The following is a 26806-nucleotide window of genomic DNA, read 5'->3' as shown; positions in this document are numbered from 1 at the left end:
TGAATGGCCTTTCAGACCATGATGCACAAATATTAAGGCTAAGAGGTTTATATACTCAAACAAATGTTATATATAATTACAAACTATGTAGAAAAGCTAATCTAACAGCAATAGAGAGTTTTTTAAACCACGTTAAGGAACAAGAGTGGCATGATGTTTATAGTGCTGATAACATAGAATTACAAATATAATGTTTTCCTTAACACATTTCTCATGCTCTTTGAGAGTTGCTTTCCATTAGAATGTTCTAAACAGGGTACTAGCAATAACAGGCAGCCTGGATGGCTGACTAGGGCGATAACTGTATAATGTAGAACAGAGTGGGAATTATGTCAAAATGTTAGAAGCAGCCACAATCAAGCTACTCATTATAAACATTATTGTAAGGTGATTAAAAATATTATTAGGAATGCAAAGAGTATGTAGTATGCAAATAGGATAGCTAATTCACAGGATAAAATTAAAACCATATGGGCAGTTGTGAAGGAAGTGTCTGGTCAGCAGCACAAGGTTGGCGATATAAGTCAGATTATAGCAGAAATATTTCTGTTACTCATAAGTCAGATATATGTACAGTATTTATCAATCATTTTCTGGGCATTGCTGGTGAATTAAATAAAAACTTAGTTTCTACAGGGAATCATATAACTCACTTGGAAAATGCCTTTCCAGGATTGATGTCTGAAATACTTCTCTATGATACTGTAAACGGGGAGATTGAGTCAATAGTGAAATCAGTCAAGACGAAGGACCCTCATAGAGATGATGGAGTGCCTAGCAGAATAGTAAAGTATTGTGCTGCACACATTAGCACTGTACTTAGCCATATTTGTAATTTTTTTCTTTAAGGATGGTCAGTTTCCTGAACAGTTAAAGTACCCAGTAGTAAAGACATTTTATAAAAAGGGGTAAAGGGATATTGTAGACAATTTTAGACCTATTTCTATGCCATCAGTGCTTGCTAAATTTATTGAAAAGATTGCACTTGCAAGGTTAATTGATCATTTTATTTCACATAATTTGCTATCAAATGTATAGTTTGGCTTTAGAAGTCGTTTAACAACCCTTTTCTTTTTACCCTTTGAGGTACTGGATGGATGAAACTAAAGGTTTCGAATGCTAGGCATCTATTTTAATTTAACTAAATTGGACAATTACAGAATACGAGGAGAAGCACACAATTGGTTCACCTCTTACTTTAACAACAGACAGCAAATGGTCATTATTCAGTGTTGAGAATGGCTGTGATGTGGGGTCTGAGTAGGGCACAGTTCAATGGGGAGCAGAGAGAGAGAGAGAGAGAGAGAGAGAGAGAGAGAGTGTGTAATAGTACAGTTCATGACGTAGTCATGGCTTGTAGAAAATAGACTAACGCTAAATCACAGTAAGACACAGCTCTTACTTTTCCAACACACAATTCAACAAAACCTGGCGTTTTAATTTCACAGAATGGGCATATGATTAGTGGCACTGAACAGTTCAGTTTTCTAGGTGTTCAGATAGGCAGTAAACTGTCGTGGAAAGCCTACATTCCGGATCTTGTTCAAAGACTTAATGCTGCCATTCTTACTATTTGAACAGAATTTGAAATAAGTGATAGTTTGTCACAAAAAGTATTCATAACGTATTATATTTCGGGGTTCCATGAAATATTAAGCTAATTCCTATTTTATATTGTTGACTGCATTTACATAAACTAATGTCTTGTCTTTTTTTGTTCATACCCGTTTTATTTCATTTGTTCTTACTTTTATGTTGTAATTTCATGTACTGACACATTCCACAATCTTCAAGATTTGTTCCTCAATTTGGTCCTACAACCTAGACATATAAAATAATTTTTGTGTATAATATACCTTTCCAGTTGATTTTTCTTCTTCCTCTTCATATTTTCTAATTCCGTGATAACTATAGCTATATTTGCCTTGGCCATTCTACTGACAAACCAGGCTTGGACATGCGTGTGTGTGTGTGTGTGTGTGTGTGTGTGTCCCCAAGAAAAATGATTTCTCCACACCAAATAAGTGAAACTGATCTTCACACACATATAACACGAAACAGTATCCCATTCTTTAAAATGCCACCAAGGAATATAATCTCCCAATTGTTTCTGCATAGATTTTTTTTTTTTTTTTAAATCTGAGAATAAAAGACTAAGGCATCAGTTATTCACTGATACCTTTTATGTAAATGTATTTTAGACTTTCAACCAAGTTACTCTAAATTTTCAAAAAGCTCTACGTCCAGGACAGAAGTTGCCTCCTTTAGTAAGTCCAACGGTCTTGGAAACTAACGTAATGGCCGGGAGAGCAGTATGCTGACCACGTGCTCCTCCATATCTGCAGCCAGTGATGCCTACGGGCTGAGGATGACACTGCAGCCGGTCAATAGCGCTGGGCCTTCACGGCCTGTTCAGGAGAAGTTTAGTTTTTAGTAAGTCTAAACAATTCAACACTTATTCAGAACTGTGATGATGGCAAGGGAGATAACAGATCACAGCTGTAAAATTTTCCTCGGTTTGAAGAGCTGCCATTTACTCAACCTGTATCACTTTCCTTGAAAGATTGCTCATATTGTCAGTCTACCTACCTTTTCCAACATCTTAAGCACTAGGAGCAACTTTCCATCCAAAAGTGCAACACAATAACACATGAAACTGTCGCCACAAAACTTGCTGACAATGCAACAGTAGTCTCTGTTTTGTTTGAAATGTTCATGGCTAGGCTGCAGTTTTCTCCAAATCAATACAGGAAGATGCCACTTTACTCCCACCTGGCTACTACAGCAGTCTTTAGTAACACAATGTTTTACTATTAACACATAATATGAATACTAAGTGTATACAGAGCTCTGACGGCAGTTTTTATCTTCAGATGATCAACTGAGCACTACACTAACTACTAGATAAACTGAAACCAAAAGTTTCATACTGATGTGTTCCTTGCTCCATTTACAGTAAAAACCACACAACTCTCTCTCTCTCTCTCTTCTCTCTCTGTGTGTGTGTGTGTGTGTGTGTGTGTGTGTGTGTGTGGGCGCGCGTAATATTTCTTTTTGATAGTAATACAGAAATGATGGCTGCTACTCACCATATATAACAGATGCCAAATCACAGACATACATGCACCACATTCTCTGGCATGGCAGACAGACTATGGTTTGTGTGTGCATTTTCTGATGATGGCCTGTTTGGCAAAAAGTTTTGTTTGACAGTCTCTCTTGCACCTATCCGTGACTCAGCATCTCCACTATACGATGAGTAATAACTATCCTTTTCAAAATATTGTAATTATTCCATCCTGGATTTTTCCATCGTTAAATATTTCTTTTTCTGTTGTATTGCTGATTTCAATAATTTGATGAACCAAATGCAGTGTTGTAACCTCTTCCTCCTCATAGGTCGTAGGTTGGTTGGTTTAAGAGGGTGGGGGCCAAACTGCTTGGTCAACAGTCCCACCCCACAAGAGCAGTAGCACAACAGAAGTGTTTTTCAAAAACTTGATAAGTGCAGCAGACAGTTTTTCATAAAATGTGTTTGTTTTCATCTAGATAGAAATGTTCGGGCATTTGAATTTTTACATGACTACTATATCTCACTGAAATTAAGTGTTGTAATGAAAGCTATTAAAATTTTTATGCAGTATAGTCAGGTGCTATTTTACTAGTTTTTTCTAAAGTCTAAATGCTTCTAAGTATTGGTAGTGTCAGTTACATTGCCTTCTTTAATTCTGTGTACCCCCCCCCCCCCCCCCCCATTAATTTTTTTATGTGCTGTAGTGTTTATTATGTGCTTGCATTGTTTTAAAACGCACATTTTTGCATATATTATTACATATAGTATTTTTAATTTATATGTTTTTGACTTTACTGAGAATACAAACAATAATAGAAACTCAATGGCATAATAATAGCAATGACAACTACTTTAACATAACTGTCTAGCTTGTATCGTTATCAGTATTACATGAAGCATGCAAACAAATTATTGCATGTTACAATCGCATTGTTATTGTCAAGTTTCTGCTCTTACATCTGCACATTATTCATCTACAACATCTTTGTAAAACTCATTAGTGTCATCTGGAATACTTTAGCAAGGCACAAACCTCTCTTCTACTCTTTGTTTACTGTATTTTGATTTGGTAGAAAGATGATTATAGTACTGTTGGACGGCACGGTTTCTTTCACCTCAGGATGTCAACTTTTACTTTATCTCCAGAGTACACGTCACTTACCGAAATTAATCATTTTCTTGTATGAGATGAGGTGCTGGCTGTTCATTTTGAATGGTTGCTTGGATTTTAGTTCTTTCTGTGCATTACCTTTTAGGTTTCTAACAGTCCAATCTGCGTTTAGAATTTAATTATCGTGTTCTAAAATATCATTCCTTAGGAGACAATGGTTTCTTTTTCTGTGACTTCTCAGTTCTACCACACACCGTCTGGAGGCATGCAACTATGGCCACAAACAGGAAGAAGTGACAAATATTACTGAATTGTGTGCTCTTTTCCAAGAACGCTATAAGCATCGCCACCAAACAACTGTTTTTATTTTAGCTGAAGCAAGAATCTGAGAACAGATGTACAGTATTGACATCACTTAGTTGTGTTCTATATAAGTCAAAGAAACATCCAGCAAAGCCAAAGCAGCCAGTCACGTTTGACAAAGCTCTGCCAGTACCCACGAAAGCAACACAGTGAGGCATGTGGCAATAATGGATAGCTGGGACTTGCAGGCATCGGACACCTGCCACAATGCACTCATGTCAAAGTTGTTTTAGTTCAAAAATGGAATTTATTTTGCATCCTCTTATGTCTCAATGTCATTACATGCCTCAACTTCTGTTATTTGGTGCAACAGTTGCTTACCCAGTTTTTGACAATATTTAAACATTGATATGTACTCTTGAATTACTAACCTTTATTTCTGAATGCAAATACAAAAGTATCAATAGAAATTAATTAATGGGAATGTTTACTGCTGTCAATAAGTATCAAGGTAACATCAAACATAATTGACCAAACTGGTGGAAAATGGGATAACCCCACTAAACAAAACAAAACTGCTTGAAACACAACAACAGTACAAACTTGTTTCAAATTAACAAACTTCTGGATGAAAGCATTTACTCTAGATATTGCATCTTACATTTCCAAAGTGCACATCTATTTCAAGATTTGACTGTTTGCAGCAAATCACCCATAATTACTTAAAATCATATTCCACATGGATGGAAGGATACTGAAATGAGAGAAGATGAATGGAAGGATTCAAATAAACCTTTTTGACTGTTCACAAGAAAAAATTTATTTTCCTTGTCAGCATTTACAAATTACAGTATTTTTAGTGCCTTATTTGCCCTTTTTAGCTTTTGTTTTCCTTATGTAGAATTCTAGTTCTTTCCCTTCCAGGATGTATCCATCTGCACGCCCACACTGACCAGGTCGACTAGAAATACACGCTGAAAAAAAAAAAGTTCCTTTCAGTTTTCACTACATTTGAAACAAAATTAAATGCCAAATCATTTATCTATTGCCACTCAGTGTAACTATGACAAAAATCATTTAACATATCACTTAGATATGCATCAATGTTAAAATTTCATCAATGTGAACTTGAAAATAAATTTAAAACATCAAGGCAAAATCCACTTACCAAGCACTCTAGATGCCTGGAACTGCTCTTCTAGTGCAGGTTCAACTTTCGCTAAGCGCTGTCGAGCTTTGTATTTCTTTTCCACTTTCTTTGATCTCTTTTTATTCAGAATTTCTTCATCCTCTGGAGTCTGAAATATCAACAGTATTAATACAAAAAACTAACCTCCAATTTCCTTATTAAGAAACAATAATGTCAGGCACTTATTGAACAAAGTCATCACATGGTCAGCTGACACGCAACAATCATCATTGTACAATACATTTAGAGAATCCATGCAATAAGCCGTATGTCAAAAACAATGACATCGGCAGCTTGTCAAACAGTCAAGGTACATATCAAGCAGTATCCACCAGTGCTGTATGTGTCAACCAAATATGGAAACTATTCATGCTCCAAAAGTCCCCAGACGCTACCGAGTTTAAGTGGAGACAGTTTTCCTTTAATACTTCTGACTTAACTCTGGCCTCTTTGCAATCTACTGAGTACTATAAAGTATAGTCATGCCACTGATTAGGTATCTGCCTGCTGCTGACAAGTTTAAATATACAGCGGGTTTTCTACCTCTTATCTCAGTAAGTTTTCATAATTTTGGCTGCTAAATTGCATTTTGTACAGCACTGTAATCCGATTTCCTGCATTAGACTTCATTTCACTGGTTACTCTTTACCGAATCTTGAGAATATAAAAGGTATATTGAAGGATTTAAAAACACAATTTACTGGAAAATTTTATTGGAAACACTTTGTCCACTTAATCATATATTTGGTTAATTACTTTTGTGACAACTCTCAACCACAGAACAATCCAAGCATTCTGTCATTGACAATGTTACTGGAGGCAAACAATGATCTATTTTATTGAAATAGTAATGTAACAACAAAAGATGTTTGTATTTTTTGTCTTCAATTGCCTTAATAATTGCACAACACAAAACATACAATCTTCATAGATTTCCTTAAACTTTTCTGGCCCACACACATCTTGTCACCTACGGCTGACTTTCAAGATTACACACACAATTTTCAGAATTATACTGAAGCTGCACCAGTTATTTCTGCCTAACAGAACATGTGATCCATTTCCAATAGAAATGGAACTTTCAGGAATTTGAAGAACACACTGCCAAATTTCCCATAGGTCAAAACTTGTTCCATCGATGTATTGTGTGCATAGAGTCACTTATCATGGACAAGCGATCTATCTTGCTCCAGTGAAGAATCGTTCCACCTAGCAAAACAACATTCATGAAATTACTAAGTTCCATGCTACAATAGCAGTGAACTGAAAATGTGGTTCACAACAAATGCCAATATGTGAGAACGGTGTCAGATTATTATACTCCATCATAAGAATATACCTGATGTAAACATTACACTCTGTACACTTCTGTGTTTGCTTGATTTCCTTTCACATGGAGCAGAAGCCAAGCTTTGCCCAGTACAGTCAAATAAGATCGTAAGGATATGTTTTATTCTCTCTCTCTCACTCACTCACTCACACACTCACACACACACACACACACACACACACACACACACACACACAGTACTGGCCAGCAAGCTGGTCCAACTAACCTGTAATGATGTGAGCAGCTGCAGTTCAGATGAAAGTCAAGCAGAGGAACAATATGGCTTTAAATGCCATTTAATTGTTAAAGAGAATGAAATAATATTCGGGAAAACTCCAGCACAACTACATGCTTCTTGGGTAACCAGATGAAAAGCATGCATACAATGCTCTCTGTCACTTAACACAATATTCTAATTACAAACAAGAGTTATGAAAATTTCTAACTTAAACACAGGGTAATTTTTCTGAGCAAGCTATGTGTGATGCAAAACCATACTGCTGGGATTTCCCCATACTGTTTAATACTGAAGCCACTGAAGATATTAATTACAGTCAGTCATCTGGTAATCTCTTAGCTACTTCCTTATAAGAATCCAAAAAATAAATTTCACAAGCTGCGACATTGTTGCAAATACAACAGTGACCCAAATGTAGAATAAATTTCCTCTACATTTATGGTCACAACCTTTTTGTGAACAGATTACCGGTTTCAGTCTATAATGACCATATTCAGATCTGCAGCAAAATATTAGACAAATATACTAGCGAATTGTCCACAACTTAAAACAGTTAAATAGACCATAATGAAAATTACTTGTGACATATACATACATTTGTGCACTGTAAGTATGAAGAGGCAAAGCTGTGTTATAAAAACAATGTCCTAGTGTACTGCAGCTATAGTGACATCATCAAATGTTAAAAGTAAAAATCAGCATGTCAGCATCATCAAAGACACATAACAGCAGGGCAAAAGTCATGTCAGCAGCACTACTGTTCAAAACAAACTGCCATACAGTAGCCACAAGATGTTTGTGTTGTACAACATCACCATATGTCACTACTGTAGGCACACACAAGCCTTCAATGATTAATTGAACAACGTAAAACAAAGGGGGATACAATCGGTAAAGTATGTAATGGGCTCATAGGGCATAAGATGCATTACAGCAATAAAAACAATGAAATGAAATAAGACAGAAGTTAGATTTATATAAAAGAGGACAAGTTAAGAAACAGTAATTGACATATGCTCAAGTGCCAATATTACAGATGATGACAAACAGCTTTCATAGTGCACAGAATATAAAAACTATTAAACAAATAGCTAAAGAAGCCACAATGAAAGAAAACACACTGCAACACATAATCAGCACCCTCTGTTAGCGCTAACACCAGAATTGCGCAAAGGTGAGAAGTGGTTAGAGGAATGTAACTGCCAGAGGGCCCTCATACCCTGTGGCACGCTGTTGCAAGAAAAGAATGATAAAACTCCGTGCCAGTGCATGAATAAGATAATCTAGTGAATGCAGTATATTATATAAACAGAGAAGGATCAAGGAAATACTAGTTATGTGCACAACGTACAAAAAGTAAATCTGTAAGGCACTCTATACTAGGTGAAACTATCAACAAATTATACGTAATAAAGGCATATGGCAACTGAAGTAAAACATTGTCAAACAAAGAAAAGAAGGCATTGGGCACGAAATTGCTCCGACAGTTAAGCAGTTTCGTTGGTTGTCGTTTTTGCTTTATAAATTTCAAGCTCCTAACAAATGAAGAGCACGGCCTTTTTCCACTCTGTTGAGAACATGCATACAATTCTCAATGCTTCCTATAGAATGACCAGTTTCAGATAAATGCTGTCCCAAAGCTGTTTTGTTCCATGGCTGTGAACGTTCTTTAAACCTGAAGTTAAAAGAGCGGCCCATTTGAATGATATAATCTTTGTCACAGTTACTCCAGTCAATCCTGTACACTCCAGAGCCATACTTTTCATATTTTCTTTTCAGTTTATGTTTTATTCAAAATTTTACAATGGTGTTAACCTGAAAGCCATATCTGACATTTTTAAAACATTTTTCTATCTGCACCTGGATTTTGCTGTTAAATTTCATACAAATGGTTTTTGTGTTTTCTTTACTGGTCCTATTTTGGGTGTGCACTTGCCTGCTGCTACACATTTCTTTAGCCTACAGTAAGGGTTTGGGACGTCATTTACAGAAAAGCTGTTAGCTACCGCCATCTGCTTTAGAATGCTGAGTTCTCTACTTGTTTCTCTTTCATCCAAAGGTCGACAAAGACGCTGTTTAACCATGGAGGTGAAGGACTTTTTATATTGGGAAGTATGGTATGATGACACTACCCGTACAAGTAGGTTTTATAAACATTGAAAACTCATGTTTGTTGTAAACTTTTCTGATAGTAATGTCAAGGTGGTTAATGGAGCCCTCTTCAACAGTAAAATTTTTTTTGGGTGCATGCTACCGACTGCTTGGGCATATGTATCTCATTGGTGTCGCCGTGTACCAGTAATACCTTATAAGCCCAATACATTTTTTACCAACTGTATCCCCTTTATTTTACGTTGTTCGATTAATCACTGAAGACTTATGTATGCCTACAGTAGTGATATCTGGAAGTTACAACACAAACATCTTGTGGCTACTGTACAGCAGTTTGTTTTGAACAGTAGTGCTGCTGACAACATGACTCTTGCATTTGCTGTTTTTTATATATCTGACAATGCTGGTGCTGATTTTGCTTTAACATTTGACAATTCCACTATGGCTGCAGTACATTAGGACATTGTTTTTATAACACAGGTATGCCTCTTCATACTCTTAAGCACACAATTGTATATATGTCAGTAGTACTTTTCATTATGGTCTATTTAGTTGTTTTAAGCTGTAGACAATTTGCTAGTGCATGTTTTCTCATATTTTGCTGCAGATCTGAAAATAGTCATTATAGACCGAAACCAGTAATCTGTTGACAAAAAGTTTGTGACTACAGACGTAAAGTAAAGGAAATTTAAACACATTCATTTCTGGAACTCATCTGCTACATTGATAACGAGTCAACAGAATACATGAAGCCACCAAGGTGCACCATTTTCTCCTCTTCTTTAATGAGGTGCTACTCTATATCCCACCTGCATTTGGCAATGGCACGTGAAAACGCTGGGTGCTTTTGTTCCATTACGTCTGGCGGTTTAAGTGTTTCTCATGACAAATCCTTTAACTTGGCTCCAGATCACTTCTGTTGAGTTCATGTTGTAATGGTACAATTGCAAATGTAAAAATGCAGTATCTGTATGGTATGCTTGATGCTACAGAAATGATTGTTTTTCATGTTTCTGCAACATGTATCACTCTGGCTTGCATGAGACTACATCTGTAGTACAAAACAATGGACATTTTTCATTTTTGTCCAAAAAACTAGACTTAGTTTTCTTAGGTTAAGCAACATTTATTAACAATCTTTCATAATATATTGTCAATTAAGAATTTATACTCAAAATGAAAACTGCACTACTCACGCCACAATACATCGAGTGTGTATTTGTATCTCGACTGTATCAAATACAGTCCCTCAGAATACTTCAAGGCCAATTTTTTCTGTAAATATATGAAAAATGTTAACCTATTTCTCAGCATTTTTTAACCATATTCCACAGGCATGTTTAACTACATAGCAGAAAGCAGCCTCAGCCAGTTTCATACTGTGTAACAACATGACAAAGTAACAAAATATGGTACGTTAAGTAGGATCTACTTCCAAGAACACAACACCAGTGTACGTGCTACGGCTTCTCACCAATCACTGCATTTGTACTTGTTTACATCAGGTTCATTCTTATGAATGGAGTTATAGCATATTTTCTTCTCATATGAAGTAACAGGTTGCTTTTTGTACAGCAATACTATAAAGAAAAACTACCACTGATTGCTTTCATCATCCTCATGCACAATAAAACATTATAATCTGAACACAAGCAAGAAGTAGCAAGACAGTGTAATCGCGAAACATTTGCTGAACTAAGACAAATTTCTTCTATATTTTTATTTAGTAGTCAAGAATACCTGCAGTACAGTAGTCATTATCAACTTGTTATGATGGAACAATGAAATACTGATATGTATTTAAAGTAACAACTACCAGAATGGCTTATAAAAATGGCACTGAACTACTGAAAGAAAAGTCATCTTTAAATCTCGTAACAACTTAATTCACAGACAACAAACAGCCAGAATCTAATTTGTACACCTACAATTATGTTCCTCTTGACTGGCAAATAGACACAAGCAACTTAGCAGGGGTAGATGCATTAGGCAACAACAACACAGCACTCAACTCTGCATGCAGTAAGCACACCTGAAGCGGCTGAAGGGTTAATACAAACAAGTGCTTGAAGGGTGGTCACCATCCAGTGACCTTTCTTATTCTTAACAACACAGTTCAACAAGATGTATAATACTCACCCATAAAGTCTGATTTGCTGCAAAGTATGACAGAAGTACAAGGATGGGATGGGATAATGGGAAGGCTCTGGCTCTGAGCACTATGGGACTAAACATCTGAGGTCATGTCCCCTAGAACTCAGAACCACTTAAACCTAACTAACCTAAGGACATCACACACATCCATGCCAGAAGCAGGATTCGAACCTGCGACCGTAGCGGCCGCGCGGTTCCAGACTGAAACACCTAGAACCGCTCGGCCACACTGGCTGGCGGATAATGGGAAGCACATGAACAGTGGTGTCATGGAGCATTCAAGGGAGAGGTAGCATCTGCCAAATTAACACTGCCATCCGGCGACACCACAGTGGTGTTGTGCGTGAATTAGCGGTCAATGGCCAGCAACACCACAGTGGTGTTGTGTACATAGTATTGCACAGTGGCCGGAGACAGCACTACACTTCAGTACTATTTGCATTCTGTTGGTGTTTTGTTTAGGTAACAGTAAGTTATATACATCAAGTTTTGTTTTCATAAGAACTTGTGCCCTTTCATCATGGCAGACAAAAGAGACGATACAATTATTTACGATGAATGCGCGGAGCAAATCTTGGAGGTTGCCACTATATCGCATACATCTCCTGATCCAGTTGACAGACTTCCTGGTCACATAATGCAACACCAACTAACAGGCCTACGTATTTCCAAAACGAATAAACGAAAACAATAAAACTGCCAGGTATGTTCCAAAAACATAAAAAGAACAAAAAACTTAATGTGCAAGTCTTGTGGAATTGCATTACATCTTGGAGTGTTTTGCTGCATATCATATGAAAGAGGATACTAAGTACCAAAGACAATGCAAATAAATATATGAAACAAATTCTGTATTTATTTAGGTATGTATATCTTTGAAATATCATGAAAGTAGGGGAACAGGTTGAGAACTTATGAAAACTAATGAAGAGATTAGTAAAATGTAACAATATAATCTCCTGATAATGTCAAGAACGGCCAGCACCAAGCCAAGTAATCCGAATTAGTGCTGACGGTGCCAAGCGAATAAATTTCTACCAGATGTGAAGATGGCAAAGTGTTAAGAAGTAGCAGTTCCACGAAGTTTACTCCTTAGTATGAATGTTGGATTATTCTCAACTATGGAGAGCTGAACACCAATTATGCCAAGATGATGCTCAACAATCCTAGCACTTAAATTAACGTAAGCATTGCTGTAGAAATAGGCTTCGGTGGGTAATTGCTTTCTAACCTAATCATGAAAGACTTAAATGGCAATCTACATAAGATTCATAATATTAAGCATTTAAGTATACGTGTGAAATGAGGTTATCAGCACTAATGCCAATTTCACAGCAGATCTGGTTAAAATATGATGGGGAAAAGAAAGAAAGGTTGACTAACTCAGCCTACAAAAAATGAACAGTATACAAGTAAACATGACATTTCATCACTGAACTGAAATTAACAAGTAACCAAATAATTCTTTTTTTAAGAGAGACGATAAACACTTCTTGGCCAATGGCCTGAAAGCTCAGAGTTATATAAGCAAAGCTCTCATGTCAACTTTATATAACGGATATAAACTAAACTGCAGTAACTGCCACTTCTGGCTACATAAGCACTTACACAATGGCCTTAGTTCAGTGAGAATTTGTGGAATTGCTAAATTTTACATACTTCAGCTATATATTTGTCTATCAGAGTACTTTCATAGGTCTTTTTTTATAGAGCTATCAATCACCAGTCAGATCTTATTAGCCACTGAACAATTATATGGGCCTTTGCCTTAAATAAGCTTTAGTGTATTTAAGTGTGGCTGGCTTATAACATCAAAAACACTGAGTCAGGCAGACTGACAAGATGCAAGGTTACAGCTGTTTAGGATATCTGTTGCAAGACCAGGAACGTAAGGGTTGTGATGAAAGCATTTTAGTACACTGTGCTCAAAAGTGTACTCTACCACTGGTTGAACAGCTGAACACACTGCCAGTTTGCCAATACTCATCCACCTGTGTGGAAAGTGACAACGGTCATTGCATTCACAACCATGGCTTGGTGGTAATGTCAACATAGGTTATGTGGAACTGACATGAGTTAGGACCATACTGCTTTCACAAATGGCTCTACATCCGACAATATGAGATTCTGAAGCCATTTTCATTCTGCAGCAGAGTGCACAAATTCCTGTTAGATTAGGAGTGCATTAGAGTCAGTAACTTTTGAAAATCTGATAAGCACCGGTGTAAAAGTTGTTACGACATGATAACACAGTCTTGCCTGGATAGCTCAGATGGTAGAACAATTAACAGACAGAGGTTCCAAGGTCTAGTTCCAATCCAGCATACTCCACAGTCTCAGTAATGTCTATGACAAGCCTAGAATAGAACACACTGGACATGTACTTAAGGCAGGTCATTAACATGGGTCTTTTACAAGTATGTGATCTTGGCATAAGGATAGACCAGGACATGGTTAGGGTTTTAACTGACCAGGATGATACTGGATGATGATTGGGAAGTGCCTTTTCTGCTGGTATGAGTGATTGGCTGATGGGTCATGTGGATGTAATACACAAAACCTGTTTGTACACCAAGTTTGGCTTGTATTACTTGCCTTCAGCATAAAGAATAATAGAGTCCTAACACAGCAAATGAGCCATCCACTAGTGTCAAGACAGTAGTAGAGAGACTAGCACAGAAGGAATGGCAGTTGTCAAGTTTAGGTCCTGCTGGCAATGCTTGTTATGGACATATGGATCCACAGGGAAGGCTAAGATGATGGCACAATGGGGTGAGAGAAAGCAAAATGAAAGAAGTTTCTGAGTTATAAAAAATGAGAAGTCTATCTTGACTTTATACCTAGATTGAAGACATGAATGACCCTAAAACAGACTAGTCTGTTTAAAATCTTGTGGCTACGATTTCCTATAGTTAGCTGATGAACAAATCAGCATATGTTGGCATATGAAGCCTCATTTACACAAAGGCAAATTGAAGTCTGCATTTGCAGACAACTTTCACACATTCACTACACGATTGCCAGTTAGCAGATTTCAAATGTTAATGTAAATTCCCAAAAATGTCATACAACTATTTTAGTCTAAAATATTATGCAGTACTTTTCCAAAAGAAAATTGCCAATGGTTACAAAGAAACTAGTGTTCCAAAAAACTGAAGAAAAACATTTGCTTCAACTGCAGAAACAGTGGAAAACTAATACTCTGACTGAAACATGTACAAACATTCTCACATCATATAGGTGGAGGTGATGTTATGAAAACATTCAGAAAAAAAATTGTAAAAGGTGAAAATTTCACCTGCACAACAAAAGGAATTTGCATTGCATTGGACCTCAAACTTTAGACAAGTTAAGAAAATACTAAAATTAATTTTTGGAACAATTTTAAGTTGTTAGTGTACCCTGTCGCTCACGAACAAGATTTACTAGTGACTATGCATGGCAATGCACCAGAACTGCCATGCTGCTGCCAGGACTCTTGTTCCAATAACCCACTTTAATATTTTTTAATGCCCATAAGGGATCATACTCCGAGCTCTTGCTGACTTCATTAGTATAGCCATCACCCAAAACACCAATATTCATGTAGATATTTTCAGGCTACCATTTCCCTTTGAGTCTTGCCAAGTATTTGTTCAGTTGGTCTTACAAAACCCAAGATTTGTTCAGATAAATTACAGGCAAATTGCCCTCCATATACAATAAAGGCAGTCTCCAAAAATTAAGCTCTCAAGGAGGCTGTATCCATTTGTTCCATTAAAAATTTGTACCTTTTTTATGGTCCTTTGAACTAATATTTACAAGGGGGCAAACATTTCCAAGCTCTCATATTCCATTGTGTTAAGTGTGGACTGTAGTGGCCCTAGGGCACTATCATCCATTGCAGTACACTAACAGTCCACAAGAACACTTCTTTAACAAAATCTTCCATTACAGATAATTTGCTTTCCTATTTACATATTTCTCCTGACAATTGAAAGACTGTTTGAGTGCAGTCTCTGAAGAAGCTATGATGCCACAAACACACAGCTGTGTTCTATTACCTCAATGTGCTATTGCCATCAATTTCTGTGCTTAGGCAAAGTAATTCCCCCCCCCCCCCCCCCCTACCTTCAGCACGAGCATGTTGTTGGAAGACTAAGACATGGTGTATAAGTAGACACGGAAAAAATTCTCAGATTCATTGGTTAAAAAGGCACTGCAGTAACTTTTACACTGCGAATTTAATCATTACAGAAGTATTAATATGAACTTTACCAAATACATCATATTAGTTTCCAAAGCACCGAAATTTAGATTGTGATGCACTTATCAGGTAATCATAGTTCATGTGTCATGGTCTTGCCCCAGCCAACAGCAAGATCACTTAAGTAGCACAAACACACAAATAAGAAGAATTAATATAAATACAATATAGCTAATAGCAAAGCTAAGCTTTCACAAATAATGCTCTTTTTTGCACATTACACCTTCAGATGTATCAAATAAATGTGTCAGTAGAATTTGAAATAATGACGTAAATGGCTTGTCTTCTGTGCCCAAAATTCTTCTACACTGCTGGTCCTCAATATGTTACGTTTTGAAGGAGAGTGAAATGCCCTGTAATTTACGAAATTCATTGCACATCCCCACAATGTAATTCGTGTGAAAAAGTAAATTACTTTGAAAGTAACACTTCTCAAACCACCATTAACAATATTTTTCAACAGCTTGTTAAAAATAGATTCGTTTCAATAGTCGCCAGCGTGCCAGGAAACAGGTGTTACTGTACATACACTGCTATGGTGACTTAGGAAGGCTGTGCTTGTTGTCTGCTCTGTTGGTACACCTTTTGCCTGGAATTTCATAGGTAGTGCAGCATCACAGGACCATGTGAAGCACTGCAGTACATTGTTTTGGAGGGGACCAACAGTTTTTGTCCTTATGACAAGTTATCATATCCTTTACAGATAATGATTGCAAAATAAGAAAGCAGTCCTTGGCATAATATTCATTTCAAAACTAGACCTACACCTCAAAGGACCCTAATATTTCAGTATGCAGTGACTTGACATTTTTATTCGTATTCTGCAATACTGTTATGCAGCACTTCGTATCCGGTTTACAACCACAGAGTATTGCAAAAAGCTGGTAAGAAGAAATATAGATTTCTTGGTAACAGTTCTTTAGGCCACAATTAAGGACAGTAAGTTCATGATTTTTTTTCTAATGCTGTAAAAAAAATTAAGTTATCTGAAGCCAAGAAACATTGAAATTGACAGTATATTCTATCCTAGGAGTAAATACTAGTCTTGTGGGGAGGTACTGATAAAACATGGTGTGCTGCCAGTCTATAAATTACCGAAGAATGATATTCTGTAAATTTAAGACTCCAACAACAAAAATTAAGGAATAACATCGAGCCTAGAAAAGGTACCAGACAAATGTTGAAAGATGTCTTGTGATCTAAATACATTGTTTCATGGAAGGCATGCTGCAGCTGTCAATATATTTGAAATAAAACATTTTATTGAACACTACTGACCAATTTGTTTGCTTAGTCATCTTCAAGTTAATATTTATGTATGTTACGTATAAAGCACTAAGAGCTTACATTACGTTATAAAAGAAACAGGCCTTCAGAATACTTCAAGAGCATCAGAATTTTGTAAACCATACTAAAATGCGTAATTCAGCTTAAAGTGCATGTTTGTACGTACAGATTCACCATGAAGTACGCCCTACATGGTATTAAGCTTTTAGATGTGGTTTTCAGGAGCTCTGTTTTTTGGGACCACCAGTACTGTACTACCTCATGTGGTGGTGTTATGGCATTATATCATACATGCCATAAGACAAAAATGTGCACTTGAAATTCAGCAAGCAGTTGAAACCAGCCAATAGTAAAATTCTTGGATTTTTGCAGGATTTCGCAGTTGCCTCAGGGCATCTACACCTTATTGGACATTAGACATTATGTATTAGTTTCGTAATGTCCATTCAGTCCTGGTATATACAAAGACAACATGGGTTATCAGCTGTTTTATGCACAGGATGTTGCTCTTCAGTGTGACTTACAGCTTTATGTAAAGCAGAAGTTCACAAAAGTGAAACCAAACACATGGAAGTAGTGAATTGTGGCCAAAGACAAGGGACAGAAAATGACATTGCAAAAGGAAAACTTAGCAGTTTGAATTTTACACAAGTGCAAGACATGCTATTATCTTTGAAATTCAGCTCTAAGTTTCATTAGCCTACCTATTCGAATTAGATTCATTTCTCTCCAGTGTCCCTTTCCCCTTCTCCACCTGTCCTCTGCTCCTCACCAACTTACATGCCGTATCTCTAAGCACATACATTGATGCCACCATCTTCCCCAGGCCGCCTCTGCCAACTCCGCTACAGCCTCTTATCCATTACACCTTATGCTATCCCTTGGTGGCACGGCACAAGAATACCACAAAAAAGCATTTCATACACTTGAGCCGAAAACTGTCTGCTGTTATTTGTATACTAGCATTTTGGTGAAAGAAGGGAGTTTCTGTACAGCTATGCACCAAGTCACTTCTAGACACCTACACCAACTTTTTATCAAGTTGTCACTGAGGTGTGATTTTACTATAGCTGATGAGGAAACATTTCCACAAACCAATGGAGATGCCTGATTCTAATGAACTCTTTAATATGATCTTAAGATATTTTTTCAAATATCCCCAAAAAGATACAGAAGCACACAAACTTTCCTAAACGAGTAATATTAGCAAGCTATAAAAAGTTATCCTTTTCTTTTTGTTTTTAGGCATACATAAACATGATGCAAATTCTTCCATCAGAAAAAAACTCTGAACTATACTGCATCAGCTGTAGTAGTACATACTGGAAAATCTAGTAGCTTTGCATTTCAGAGCCCCATTTAACGTACGAAATTTGTGGAGTATGAGTGTGACAACTTCAGCTTATGCTTTCAGAGTAACTATGACATACAGGTTATCCATGAAGCTATCATAAAAACAATGATAGCTGCAAACAACCTCAATTAGTTGATCATCATTAAGCATAAGTGTTTCTCTGAATTCCTTTATTTGAGAAAACAAATGGGTACAGATCAAGGATAAAGTCACGTTTAAGCTGTAACTAAAATACTAGTACATGAGAATACTGAACAGCAAACTAGCAAACAAGTGATAGCAATGTTCAGTATGATAAGACTACAATCACAATGTACAGTGATTGTAATCAATTCAGAGGAAATTATGTCCAGGAATGTCAAACAAATGGTATTGTTTTGCCACAATCTACCCCACAAGAACCATGTAGAGTAATTCAGTCTCAGCACAAATGAGAACTGCAAACTTCCTCTATAAAATATCTTGGCACCAAACCGAATGGGGGCGGGTTATGTGCCCCCCTCAATGAGAAGACAACAGTGTATGTGAGGTTACTCACAACACAACCCAAAAGCAACTCTCACTGGCAGAGTGCACAGAAACGTAGTTCAAGTGACCGATTCACACTTCTCTGTATCACTCAGAGTAACAATGAGTACTAGTTGCATCATGCAACTACCATAGAATGCGTGGGACAGTAATTTCGAGTCATCTAATGTGCCTAAAAAATGGCTTTATGTAAGTGAAGCAATGCTACATCCATTTGTGTATCTAGTTTCTCATGTTTCACATAAAATATTAAAAACCTGTTTTGGGATTTGCTGTGCAATCTCTCATTGAGTTTTGAGAAAACTCATTTCGTAAAAAAATTTTCTTACCTTTCCTAGTCTGACATCACAGTTTGTTATGAACTATTGTATAACCCAGCTTTTACATTCCCGGAATTAACGTTTTCCTGCCGTTTGCGACATTTTTTTATCGTTCCTGTCAAACTTTGTATGTCCACAATGCTAATTTGCACCTGATTTTGTGTCAACATCTTAAAAATTTTCCCGCAATTTACGCATTCCCCGGGGGAAAAAAGATGCTTGATCTTGGCCTTCCACTAGTGTTTACAAATATTACGTTGTTAAATTTCTTGATACCAGGGCACTTCACTCACCAGATTTGGACCAGTAAATGAGAAAATTTGAACAATTCGTGCCATATCTCCCGCCGCTGCCAAGCTATACTTGCTGGGGTGGCTGATGGGAGTAGCTAGATTCATTCAAATGAAGATGTCATGACCAACCACAACCATTTCCAAACTGTCTATTGCACAAATGCAGTTTTGTTATTGTAGTCGTCTTGACACCTTTGTCGAACCATATTTAGCGCATTTCAGCATTTGGCCAGCCACTTGTGGTGCTAGTTGATAACGCCATTCACTTTGCGTTGCTCATATGTTAAACTAAAAACACAGCACTGGTTAGGTATTTTCTTCACACTGAGCCAAATGTGTTCTGAGAATTTATTCTTGTTAATCACAGTGTTTGCTTACGTTTTTTATGTGATGTTATATGAACAGTGTGATAGTTTGTATGTGTGTGGTTTTCAAGGCGGCATAGTAGCCAAAATACTTCTGTAAGTATCTGCACTTCACAACGAGAAAAAATTCTTGAAACAACATTCTAAGCATGAGAAAATACGTAACTAGTGCAATAATTCGTTATTTAAATAATAACAGCTGCAGGATTACAAAAGTATCGATTATGACATATGAAATTGAGCCAAATGTTCCTATTTCCCAGACAGCAATCAGTCCCAGTTTTTATTACATAAGAAACATTTCCTACGTAATAAACAAGTCCCTGACAAGCCTTTTGATGCCTGTTATATATATATAATAGAGGGAAACATTCCACGCGGGAAAAATATATTTAAAAACAAAGATGATGTGACTCACCATACGAAAGCGCTGGCAGGTCGATAGAAACACAAACAGATTTACCAACTGACCTTCCTACACTGTGACGCATTCTATGTGGGAATGACCAGCAACAAACTGTCCATTCGCATGAATGGGCACAGGCAGACAGTGTTTGTTGGTAATGAGGATCACCCTGTGGTGAAACATGCCTTGGTGCACGGCCAGCACATCTTGGCACAGTGTTACACCGTCCGGGTTACCTGGATACTTCCCACCAACACCAACCTATCCGAACTCCGGAGATGGGAACTTGCTCTTCAATATATCCTCTCCTCCCGTTACCCACCAGGCCTCAATCTCCGCTAATTTCAAGTTGCCGCCACTCATACCTCACCTGTCATTCAACATCATCTTTGCCTCTGCACTTCCGCCTCGACTGACATCTCTGCCCAAACTCTTTGTCTTTAAATATGTCTGCTTGTGTCTGTATATGTGTGGATGGATATCGCGCACGAGTGTATACCCGTCCTTTTCCCCCCTAAGGTAAGTCTTTCCGCTCCCGGGATTGGAATGACTCCTTACCCTCTCCCTTAAAACCCACTTCCTTTCGTCTTTCCCTCTCCTTCCCTCTTTCCTGATAAGGCAACAGTTTGTTGCGAAAGCTTGAATTTTGTGTGTATGTTTGTGTTTGTTTGTCTATCGACCTGCCAGCGTTTTCGTTTGGTAAGTCACATCATCTTTGTTTTTAGATATATTTTTCCCACGTGGAATGTTTCCCTCTAAAATAGAAGTGGAAATATGCAAGGGGTTGTCGCAAGTCACTTCTGCAGTTTAAAATGTAATTTCCCATATTTTACACTATTTTTTGAAGTCCCTTGAAAGTGTAAAAGCAGCGTTTCAATGTAGTTTCTTTTCACTATTGCCCATAGTAATTGTTAAACTTCAAACTGAAGTAAAATATGGCACACATTTTGGAAAGTTAGTAGTTAAAAAAATGCAGTCACTGCCCTGTTTATGTTTGGGGCATTTCTGGACATACAATGCTGCATACGAAATGGAGCCAACGAAGCCAGGAGAAGGGACATCTCTCTTTCCACTCTGTAGTAAATTAATAATGTAGTTAGAAATCTGTGAGAAGGCTGGCAGCAAGATGCCACGCTATTGGTGCCGGCTGTGTCTTGTTGCCTGTTGCATCGTTCCTGTGGAAACTACTCTAGCATCGCATGAATAACCATCGTAGCGTACAATATTTATTAAAAATATGTGTCTGTGGAAGGGTGATACATCAAACATGAAGCCAACATGAACAATTAACGGCATCATTTGGTTGTCTTCAGCACGGTGCAAGAAAGTGCAGCAGTACTGACGTAACGTCAGTAGTGTAAACTTCTGTCTTACAATTTCAAAAATGAATGATTTTACAAATCATAAAAAATTATGCTACACATCTTCATTTCAATCCCAAGCCTGCTACTTTGACAGCAATGTTAGACAAGATGTACTTAAAACTGACAAAATGTGAGGAGAGAGGGAAAACAATCTGAGAAATTCCATTCACGCTCCCCTAATCTATACTATCATCACCTGCACAACTGCACTAACTTCATGGAAGTGATTGGTAAAAGTGTTCACATGTTATAGAACTTAAGCAAAACAAGATGAAACGTATATTAGATTCACAGGAATATGTGGCTGACTGATCATTTAAAACACAGATGAGCCAACCACCCTGATAACACAAATACATTGCACAAAAACTATGGGCAACAAGCTGAACAAAACATTAAGTCATGCCACATTCATTTGATTGTCAATTAAAACAGATGGCAAATCTATCAGCAAATTATCTGCCAATCTTTAGCCTGAAAATAGATCTCAGTACAGTAAGATGTGGTGGGGACTGATTTGTATGGCAGAAGCACCACACCTTGGAGGGTCCTCTCACCAGAGCAAGAAGCCATGTCATGTCAGAGGTGTGGTCAAAACAAATACCCATGTGGCTGCAAGGAGGTACACCACAGCAGCATTGCTGACTTTCCTAGACCCAGCTCATTGTCGGTTACTTCCAGCCACCCTTCTTCACAGTGACACTATCTCAACAGCAAGGCAATAGCATTTAGAGGGATGGTACACTGAAGTATCTGAGGATCATGACTACTATTTGTCTGCTACGTCCAGCATTCTTTCCCTATTACACCCCTGTGCACTGGCACCCAGCAGAAAGAAATCTCCTTCCCCAGTCTTTGTAAGTGGAGGAGTCAAGGACCCTCAGGAGGTGAGAAAGACAAACTTAGCACTCCCAACACATCTGATCTGATCTCCAGTGTACAAAGGTCATCTACAACTCTGTTCCAAAGACAGTTAAACCTTGAGGACACTATCAGGAGGGGGGGTGGGGGGGGGGGGGTAATTTAACTCTGAATATCTTCTAGAATTCTATGGCAAACCTATGTTAATGATACTGGTCTGATTTTGCCAGTCCATTCTTTTACCCTTCCTGTACACAAGAGCCACCTGCACTTGTCTAGTCACTTGTTACTTTTCACTGGGCAAGAGATTAGCAGTAAGTGCAATGCAAGGGGGTAAATGCCATAGAGTACTCGTAAAACTGAATTGGGATTCCATCTGGACCTGGCGACCTGATTCCAACTTTCAGTTATTTCTGTACACCATTGATGCTTAGTTGTCCATACGGAACTGTGCAATGGTCAAAGAATAGTATGTTAGTATAATTCTCCTCTGTAAATTCTTGAACACAGTTTTGGGTTTTTAAAAGGTGCCAGAATACACAAATCCCAAGAAAGAATAACTGAAAAGTATACATAGCTTTTTATGAAAAATGAAGCATCAAGAATCTGTCAGTTTATTCAGAGAAAACCAAATAAATGTCTTGAGTGCATGAGGAATTTTGCCAAACAAAATTACTGGTAGCCTTTAATTGTCCTAGTCACTGCATAATTATATTTACATGTGAACTGAGTGGGCAGACCACTTAACATATTGGTAGAGTATGCTGTGACTACTTCCTACCAGTTTCTCCAAATAATAAGACATTCTTATCAGATTTTCAAGTTGCCAGATGACGTTTATTTGCCATCACACTCAACTGTTCCTTCAAAAACGTGATTTCTATGGAAGGAAAACAGCAGTGACAGGAAGACACACAAACCTAGGATTACATGTGCAGCCCAAATAATTAATGACTGAACTGCCAACAAAAACTGATACATCACAGAATAGTTAACTTGTTAATGTAGGGAAGCATGGGTGACAAAAATGGCCAAGAAGACCAAATTTTATGACAGCATATTCAAATGGATGGACTGGAAAGGAGAGCTCCACCAAACCTACCAGTCTTTGGCCCATGAATGTACAACATTTTAAGCACCTTTACTCTACAGAACTGTAAAAACTTTAGTTCTTACATTTTTTACTTGTGCTGTCTGATAGATACAAATATTGTTAGACAGACCAAAACATATGTAACATGCAACTGTGACAGCAAATTAAGGATCTCTGAACAAAAAGTATCTTTTACTAAAGCAAGATTGACAGCATTCATGTTTTCAGTTTAACTGAAGCTATTTAAATTTTACTAAGTATGCTTTACATTTCATTACAGAATAAGATTTGAACATGCTTACCAATTTAGCTCCCTTCTTCCTTCCAAGAGGCAGAGCATAATGGGATTCGTACCACTGTCTGAATGGTACAGCATCAATCACTACAATGGCATTCTTCACCAATGTTTTTGTTCTTACTAGTTCATTGTTGGAAGCATTATACACAACATCAATGATACGCGTTTTTCGCGTGCAACCTGGAAATATTTATAGAAACTCTTCAGCACACTTAAGCACAAAGTAAACTAGCTAATATCTACTCTGAACACGGTACTGCTGTCCTGGAATGCAACTACGCTTCACCACAGCTTTACATATATCACAGCTACTAACAATTGTTTTCTTAACTCTAACCAATGGTAAGACCAATAGCAGCATCTTGCTTTTCACATAGCGATGGAATAAAAAAAAATAAGAAAAAACAAAAGTCCAAATGTAAATAGAACCAAGTTATTACTGCTTGCGTCCCCCCATTTCAGTTAAGATGTAACATTCATATACTAAATAAAAGACATTTCCACAATCCTGGCAATGTATAACATATCAATGTTCATAATGTGCCAAAAATATGAGCTGAAAGTCGCAGGTCAATGATTATAAAATGGACAGTAGGGTACAACAAGTAATGTGGTTGAGAGTTTAGGTCACCGAACACATACATATTGTGTTAACAGATTTATCAATAGCATACCCTAATGACATTTACATACTCTTTAAAAGCACTTTTCGTCAAAAAACAGCAGGATAGATTCAGAAAACACTTAGTTAATGGGAATGTCTCCAAATATTTTGATATATGATGCATAATACATAAACTACAAAAAATGCAAGGTGATCCACAATACTTTTTCAGTGAGTTAACGAGTTTGGTTTTGTCGTCACCGTTATTGTTTTTATTGTTTGTCATGTCTGAATTTTCGTAAATTGCTATGTTTATGTCTTTCATAGGCATGGTCAGCAGTTCTCTGTTGTCTGCGACGATGGGGGACAATGCATTGTCTAAAAAAATTTCTTCAGCTAATTGGCCTGTTGGCCGAATTTGTGAAGTGTTCAGTGTGTTGTGAAGAAATGAGGCTAGCTTAAGTTCCAGTGTCTCAGACCAGGGACAGTTATATGTGGAGATGTCTTAAGGATAACAGGTCTGAAATTACTCAAATTTCAGTATGCACAACAAGCACTACTAAGTAATTTGAAATTGCATGTCAGTCCTATGCAGCACACATTCTGCTAACACGAGAAAAAACACTCAATCCTGTGCATTGATCAAACTACGAAACCAAATGCGAGATCCTGATTCTTTTGTCAGTTTGAACTTTCTTTATACCTCTGCCTAACAATTCACAAATGTGAAACTGCCAAAGAAGTTTTTAGCTCCAACTGTAACCTAATTAAATGGAAAACGTTCAATAGAGCAAGGCAAGAGCATACCACCAATGCATGTTGCTTTGGATAGCATACCCAACATATGGTTGAGAAACTTTCAATGCAACTAGTAATTCTTGTCATGGCACATACCATTGTGCATTTGAGTCGAAGTAGTTTACATCCACAATCTGATAACAGTATCGGTAGGTTCAATTTTTACAACTTAAACAGTAACCAAGAATTACATTACCATTGTAACAAATACCTTGAGTCATGCTACACATTGAGATTTTTATTACCTTCAGATCCCCAGGCAAAGTTCCCCTGGTCCAACCTCAGAGCACGATATTTCTTGTTACCACCCCTGGTGCGGACGGTGTGGATACGCCTTGGACCAAGCTAGAAAGACACAATAATCAATGCGACAAGAAAGTTCAACTGTCGACAGCAGTTTCTTGCCACCGACATGGCATGTCTCAACTCAGCAAAAAAACCAATTGCGTTGAAAACTATCACCGACATACGAAATAAAAATGATCCTACACGAAATGTAAATACTTGCACCGCTATTTAAATAGTTCTAGATGCTACATTGGTTAAAAACAGTACACAAAATCAACCTCGTCCAAAAGAATACTACTGATTTGTTCATTACCACCACCACCAACAACTACTACTGCACAACTCTCTTCACTCACTTTTGTATTTGCTGCAGGTCTGCCCAACTCAAACTTCCTCTTCTTCCGGAGCGGCTTTCTTTTCCCTCCGGTAGCTCTCCTCTTATGCCAATGGTCCCGGGATATACCTATTCACACAGAGAAATATATAAAGACAAAAATGATTTTACATAGGACACAATTACTGCAAATAAGAAAAACAACAGTGTTAGATACGAAGAACCACATGTTTCCCACAGCTAAATAACCTTACAATTAGAAACAAAGCTTTGATCATAATTTTCATTTCAGTTCTGGAGACACTATTAAGCAATTTCGCACATACAGAAACTTGTACATATGATTATTCTGTTCACAAATAGATGCAATCAGATTTCCACAAACACACAGCACTCACCCATCTTACGGCAGACGTAAAAGAACCGGAAGCTCACACAGTCGGACTACCAACATCACCACTGACTATTCAGCATGTTGCGAATCCAAAGTTACTACTACTACTACTACTGAATGCAGTCATTCGAATTGGAACGATATGGAGCATAGATACATTTCTCGATAATTTCGAATATAATCTGAAGCAAAAATATTTTGTTGACGACATCTTACTCCATAAAGATACTTACAAAAAGATTTTATCAATTTTGGTTAGAGAACAACGCAGCAGATTTCGTAAATCACAATGTAGGAAATGCTGCAACCAGCCACAGAGGGGATTTTTTTAATGACATAATTGTACCATTACTGGTTTCGTGTCTGAGCCCATCATCAGATGGTAGCGTTGATATAAATGAGAAACTTGCAAGGAAATCAATGCTTCCATGTGATGACAGACTCAGGCCCGAAACTAGTAATG

The 26806-nt window shown here is 37.5% G+C and overlaps 1 protein-coding gene across 1 annotated transcript; it reads right to left on the bottom strand.

Moving 5' to 3' along the window:
• Window positions 1–5281: 5281 nt before the first annotated feature.
• On the bottom strand, window positions 5282–26462 carry LOC124594987 (40S ribosomal protein S8). Its single transcript, XM_047133526.1, has 6 exons — window positions 26348–26462; window positions 25972–26078; window positions 25573–25672; window positions 23930–24105; window positions 5656–5785; window positions 5282–5461 (listed from the first exon to the last, which is right to left on the bottom strand). Exons 1-6 carry the CDS (start codon window positions 26349–26351, stop codon window positions 5352–5354), a joined length of 627 nt encoding a protein of 208 aa, XP_046989482.1. The 5' UTR covers window positions 26352–26462; the 3' UTR covers window positions 5282–5351.
• Between the last annotated feature and the right edge of the window lie 344 nt (window positions 26463–26806).

The sequence above is a fragment of the Schistocerca americana genome, chromosome 2 (assembly GCF_021461395.2).
Source record: "Schistocerca americana isolate TAMUIC-IGC-003095 chromosome 2, iqSchAmer2.1, whole genome shotgun sequence".
NCBI classification, from domain to species: domain Eukaryota; kingdom Metazoa; phylum Arthropoda; class Insecta; order Orthoptera; family Acrididae; genus Schistocerca; species Schistocerca americana.
This window is presented reverse-complemented; position numbering and strand designations above follow the sequence as displayed.

Coding starts and splice junctions, on each gene's coding strand:
- LOC124594987 (XM_047133526.1), bottom strand. Junction 24,106..25,572: donor CTTTGCCTGGGGATCTGAAG/GTAATAAAAATC, acceptor AAATATTTCCAG/GTTGCACGCGAAAAACGCGT. Junction 5,786..23,929: donor GGAAGAAGGGAGCTAAATTG/GTAAGCATGTTC, acceptor TTGATATTTCAG/ACTCCAGAGGATGAAGAAAT.